The 6078-nt window shown below is 40.0% G+C and overlaps 1 protein-coding gene across 1 annotated transcript in view; it reads left to right on the forward strand.

Annotated features, from left to right (window-relative positions):
- Positions 1–3480: 3480 nt before the first annotated feature.
- LOC119721728 overlaps positions 3481–6078 on the forward strand; it is a 12387-nt gene continuing 9789 nt past the window's right edge. The window contains exon 1 of the mRNA XM_038191695.1: positions 3481–3578. Within this exon, the coding sequence (XP_038047623.1) occupies positions 3481–3578 (98 nt within the window). The remainder of the gene's footprint in view (positions 3579–6078) is intronic.

Here is a 6078-nt window from a genome sequence, read left to right on the forward strand (position 1 = left end):
TTAAATTCATGCCATTTGGTAAGAATGATACTGGGCCACCTCTCGGACTCAGACCTCCTGCATGATTTCTGGGACTGGGCTAGACCCGTGAACGTGGCGTTGTACTTGTAGTTTAAAAGCCACGTCCGACGGCTAGGACTGGGCCAGTACACAAAAGGTTCAATTAGACCTAGGGCAGTGTTTCTTCATCAGATTTACAACTGTTTTGGTACAAATTTCAGGTCATATTAAGGAATATCAGTGGTGGCCCAGTATGAAATTCTTTCCCATACGAGTTGTCCTGTGTACGAGTTGGTCGCGTACGAGTTGGTCCGCGTACGGTGTTCATGTACGACTAGAAGTTACGAGTTGATCTGTTTTCGTAAACGTTACACTATAGTGTACGAATCCACACTCCCCGTCTCGTCTACCATCAACTGCTGGTGCTACACATTTCCAAAAAGTAGTGAATGAATTCATGCCATTCTCTCCAAGTCCATTCTCATAACTTTAGTCTTTGTTAGAAATTTTTTGCATGCTTTTTCGCATGTACAACCGATCATCAGCACAGTACGAAAGAGGCACACAGCGGCCATGATGGAAAGCGCCACCGATCGACAGACCCATGCACATTATATTTGCACGGTGCGCGTACGTACGTACCGCGGCGTGCGGCCCGCCCCCGCGCCTGAGCTGCATGCGATGTATGCCTCGTTTATTAACGTGTCCCTTTGTATTACATGATACGGTAATATATAACGGTCATGTTTATAACATGGCGTATAACGTCCTCAAGCCTCACTTATTAACAACGGTGGCTAGTTGAATCGGGTGGTATACGTGTGCGTCGACGTTCCTGTAATGGGCGTTTTGACCAAAGTTCACCATACTCAAGTTAATGAATCACCGGTTGAAGTTGTGCATTCGATGTACAACTTACTGACGTATGACCCATGAACTTGAATTACTGTACCTCCATTAAGTAGATCATTGGGTATAATTCTGTAGTAAGTTGTATGTGGTAATTAATTGCTGACAGAGTCGACTACACAGGCATGGTGGTTCTGACGGATTTCTCCAAAGTGTTTGATACGTTGACCAAATCATCCTCTTTGAGAAATGCATCCGCTTGGGAGTCCATAGATGTGTCGTCCCTAGGTTTGTGAACTGTGAAAAAAATGTTGGGCAAAACATTGTTGGACGATGTCATTTTTACCCAACATTGGTTTAAAATTACCTCATAATTGTGGGTTGATTTGGGTAAAAAAATTGTCCTACTACTGGAAAGAAAGAAGAATTTGCGCAAGGGTTTAACCTGTTGACAGTGTGTGACTTTGTCAGCAACCGCGCCCAATGTCTACGTCACAACCAAGCACTCTCAGAGTACAATGTTCTCAATGGAGCTCTCCCTCAAGGAATGAAACTCGGCCCCATTGGTTTTCAGGATGTTATTAATGAAGCTGCTCATGATTTGGGTGAAACGATCAAGTGCTGGAAATATGCGGATGACTTGTAGCCCCTTTCTCCAACCTAGTGGACTGCAAGTAGTTCTTGATGAATTTACTGAATAGACACCGACAAACTCGGCCTGAATCCCTCTGAGTGCCAAGCCATCCAAATATGTTTCAAAACTAACCGCAATTAAATGCCTCAGGTTTAGTGCATACATTTGTTCCCGTATGTATTTCTTCAAATAAGTTTCCTTGTAGGGTCCTTTCGCTTTCTCCCCTCAGAGGCGAAAGATAAGATCATGGGCGTCGCAGGGGGGCAAAGGGGCGCTTGACCCCCCCCCCCCCTGAAAAAGCCACACACAAAAAAGAAAGGGGGAAAAGAGGGGAAAAAAAGAAAAGAAGAAGAGACGCGAAGTCATAGTGGTATAAATTTAATGAGTTGGGGGGGGGGGGATGTCTCTGCCCCCTCTAAAACTAATAAATCAAGAATTTGTTGAGAAATGCAAGAATTTTTTTGGGAAAAAATATGTTTTTGCCCCCCTCTAGAAAAAAATCCTGGCGACGCCCATGAACAATATTTAAAAATCGTTGGCCACAATAGGAGCGTTACCTGACATCTTCTTGCGATTACAGTAGCGTTTCAGTTAGTTAGTCAGAGTCAGATTTTTTGGGGAGGACTTACAGATAATTGCATGCTATACGAACCGAAGTCATGCTCATAGAACGTACATGCTGCATTTTTCCAATTTACCGGTTCATTTATACGTTTAAACGTATTCTTCGTCTGTTTTTTTTTTATTGGACCTCTGGAATTGGAGAAGCTGGTTGTTTGTTTAAATGCTGACTTCGGGAAGTGGTGTTTTTATTTGCAGCACACATCGTGAATAGATCATGATTATTCATCTGCTTCGATGTTTATTCATAAGAAAAAAAACAATTACGTCACACCATTGTTATCACACAGTCATGCAACTGCTTTCGTCGTGGCCTAGTGGATAGTGGAATAAACTATGGATCGCAAGAACTGTGGTTTGAATTCGAGCGCCATCTTCCAACATAGGGGGGCGCTCTTTAAAACCGATGATTATATGCTAATTATGCATTATGTGCCCCTTTTCAGGGCGTATTGTATGGGTTTTGGGGGCTTGGTATTCATATTCCTCGTTTATATCAAAACTATTATACCATTATTGGAAAATGGTTACTTCTAAGAAATAGTAGTAAGATATCAATCAAATTAGGTTTTTGCCCTTCACCGACGTTTAAACACTGTATCCTCGAGTCCCAACCGAGTGATTTTTCAACTTTCACTCGGGAGGTAACACACTGAGTATACAGTGTTTAAACGTCGGTGAAGGGCAAAAACCTAATTTGATTGATATCACCCGACGCAAAATTCCATCTTATAATAGTAGTAAGATACTTTAAGGGCATTTTTTTTTATCTCGAGGGGCATTTTTATGCTCAAGGGCACATTTATGGCCGCAAAAGGGGCACTTGAAAAAATCTGCAAGATGGGCTGGATTCCTTCCTGACCGTCACACTCCCAAGCTCCATTGACTGTTCTGTCATTGCAATCCAGGCGTAGAACCGCATGACCACATTTCGCGCCAATTCCGCTATGAGGGTCATTCCCTCCAGCGAGCAAGAGAGCGGCCATCTTGCCTCGCATGGCTTGGCAATCCGAATGGCTGTCATCCCAAGTAGCCGGTGTTTCAGTGAAGCGATAACACGCTTCCCCCGCCCAAAAATTGCCAGTGGGGGGGGGGGGGGGGGGCAAGAGCATTGGACAGTGTAGAGCCGAGAGTGGCATTGGCAGAGACCAGAGATGGGCAGAACCCTGGGCCTGGGCCAAATACAGCGTTGATAGATGAAGTGACAGCAACAATGACGATAAATTCTAACAGAACACATGATGAATGGAAGAGGTTGCTAAGGAGTTATCTCTGAAACTAAAATAAGACAAGCTTTACACAGGGTGAATCAGTGGCTCCAAATGACGACCCTAGCCACAGCAAAGCAAAAGATTGAAACAAACTTGATTGCCATAATGACAAGCGCAGAGAACTCGATATTCAACCCCGACACCATTCAGATTCATCAGTGCAGAATAAATGTACTTCCGTTGAAATTTGACGAAGCTCTAGGGTAACTAATGTTCGACACCTGAAAATTAATTTCACTAAAAACTAATTTGGTCACTATATGCTAGTAGTAACTGTCGCCAACAGAGCAGTTCAATTTAATTTCATTGGTATTCATCGGTATTTGAAGTTGACAAACTAGTTCCCTCGGCTTCGCCTCGGGAACTAGTTTGTCAACTTCCAATACCTCGGGGAGCGAATATCGGATGTCCACCCTCAAACATGTTATATTTGTATACTGACTACCAGGTATTGGTTTTGATATTTTTTATTGAAACTAAATCTGTTTTTTTTTTTAACACATTGGTTACAACCAATACCAGCTCTTGAGTGATTTCATGCGAATTTACAAGCAGACGGGTAAAAACAGATACAATTCATTCACAGTATGAACAAAATAATTATTGAAACTTGCGAAATTAAGAAAATTCAATGTGAATTCTTATTATTTAAAGTTAAAATCATGCGATTTCAATATTTTATAAGAAATGGCATTGACTATAATGATACATTAACTCAGAATTTAAAATAACAATTTTCTATTTGAGCAAATAAAACGTCAAACTAGAGTCATTGATTTATTTCTTTCTCGTTTTAAATTCAAATCGTGTCTCATTGGTTGGCCTATTTAAAACGGTTCTGGCTTACCTTGCTAACTGTTCTGAATTGCCGAAAAAGCGAAATGTTAAGAAATTGTTCCAATATAACCGATGCCCGGCCTCTTCAGAGTTGAGACAGATAAAACCAGTGTTTTGAAATGTGTCCTTATGTTGAAAGTTTGTCCTGTTTTTCAGCTGGTATATTTTATTCTCTACCTAAAATTCTCGATATTGAAGGAGCCACATCCGGACACCTTGACACCTCGAAATAAACCATGTTATGTTTTGTTTTACTATACCTCATACATATTCAGTTGCCGATTTTTTTTTATATAAAAATGTGCACCTCAAACAAATTTTTCGGATAAATTTGCACTGCTTACCAAAATAATATTGTTCCTCAACTTTACTGGTTTGGTTCGTTTGCAATACAGTTTTAAATACATTTTGATTGTGACTTGTGTGTATAACTTTCTTTTGTACAGGAGGCATCTTTATCGTCCATACATTTTCTCCAGCACGGTATCATTGAGCTCGGAAAATTAACATTAAAGCCCGGTTGATACTTCATGCGAAAGCGAAAGCGAACGCGAATCTGTGACGTCATGGCAAGTATTCGCGCTGCGAATTCGCAAAAGTTAACAAACACATTTCAACTCGGGCGAATTTCGCAGCGAATGTTTCATGGGGTAACCCGTGGGGACAGTTGACTACGCATGCTTATTTACCCTGTACAAGAATCCTCGTGCGCGCGTTAGATAAACAGGGAATAACATCTGGCTCGTGATGGTGAATTGACCAGTGAGAGTTCGGCTCTCGATCATGAATATGTATGAGGAATAGTAAATCAGTGTGTTACATTACGTGCATTTTAAAACTTGGGAGGACAGTGGAACATTGTTTGGTTATTTACAAACGTATATACCTTTACCAAAATTTTCCTCAAATCAGCCAACAGCCGCATATTTATTGATCTTTTAAGTATTTTAAACTGTCAGAACACCTAGTTTTGATTTCAATTCCTATTCAAAGTTAATTATCAATATATACGATGAATGTAATTCTTGTAAACTTAATTCGTGGCGGTTGAAAATGAGTATTGCAGCTTATGGTATCTTTGTTTTAGCGGCAGTGCCTTGTACATTTGCAGTGCCTATTTTTAGGGCATGATATTGGCGAATAAAAGGTTTATCACATTGCAGTTTCTTTATAACGTTATTACAATTATTAAAACTCTATTGCAACTAAGTTACTAAAGTTTGGTGACCTGACAGTCAGGTGTCTGCGATGGGATGTACCGTTATTCACAGTGTGGGAACTTTGCGAAGGGTGACGCCTTTAATATAAATAAGAATGTATTTCTTCTAGGGGTGAGACGAACTTAGTATCCTTAATATATCCTAGTATCCGATCAATAAAGTCAGTGAAGTGAGCAAGCACTATTAAGTAAAAGGACTTTAAAATTTTTGTAAGCTCTCCCACGAAAACCTTTTAATAAAACGTGGAATGGAAAACTCCATCAAATTAGTATATACACGTAGTGCTTTTAATTTGAATCGTGAAATATTTATTATCATTTTTATGATATTTCGTGGTAGTTGAAAATAAGTATTCTAGCTAATTATTGTACAGGTTGAGTCAGAATAATCTTGATAAAAGGAAATATTAAATTTATAGCAATTATCAAAACAAGTGCAAATGGGATATATGTTATAGGCTGGCATTTTGGACATATTTGGTGAAAGTTGCAGGTATATCCATCGTACTATTTGAAGAAAAGCGCTAGCAAAGACACACACTAAATAAATTTTCTGACCACGGTTCCGTGGTTCAACAAATGTATTGAGGTTGCCTGATTGTAGTTCAAACAAATGCACATAACAAACATACTCACAACATCTCCAA

This window comes from Patiria miniata, unplaced genomic scaffold (assembly GCF_015706575.1).
Source record: "Patiria miniata isolate m_02_andy unplaced genomic scaffold, ASM1570657v1 HiC_scaffold_14, whole genome shotgun sequence".
In the NCBI taxonomy this organism is placed as follows: Eukaryota; Metazoa; Echinodermata; class Asteroidea; order Valvatida; family Asterinidae; genus Patiria; species Patiria miniata.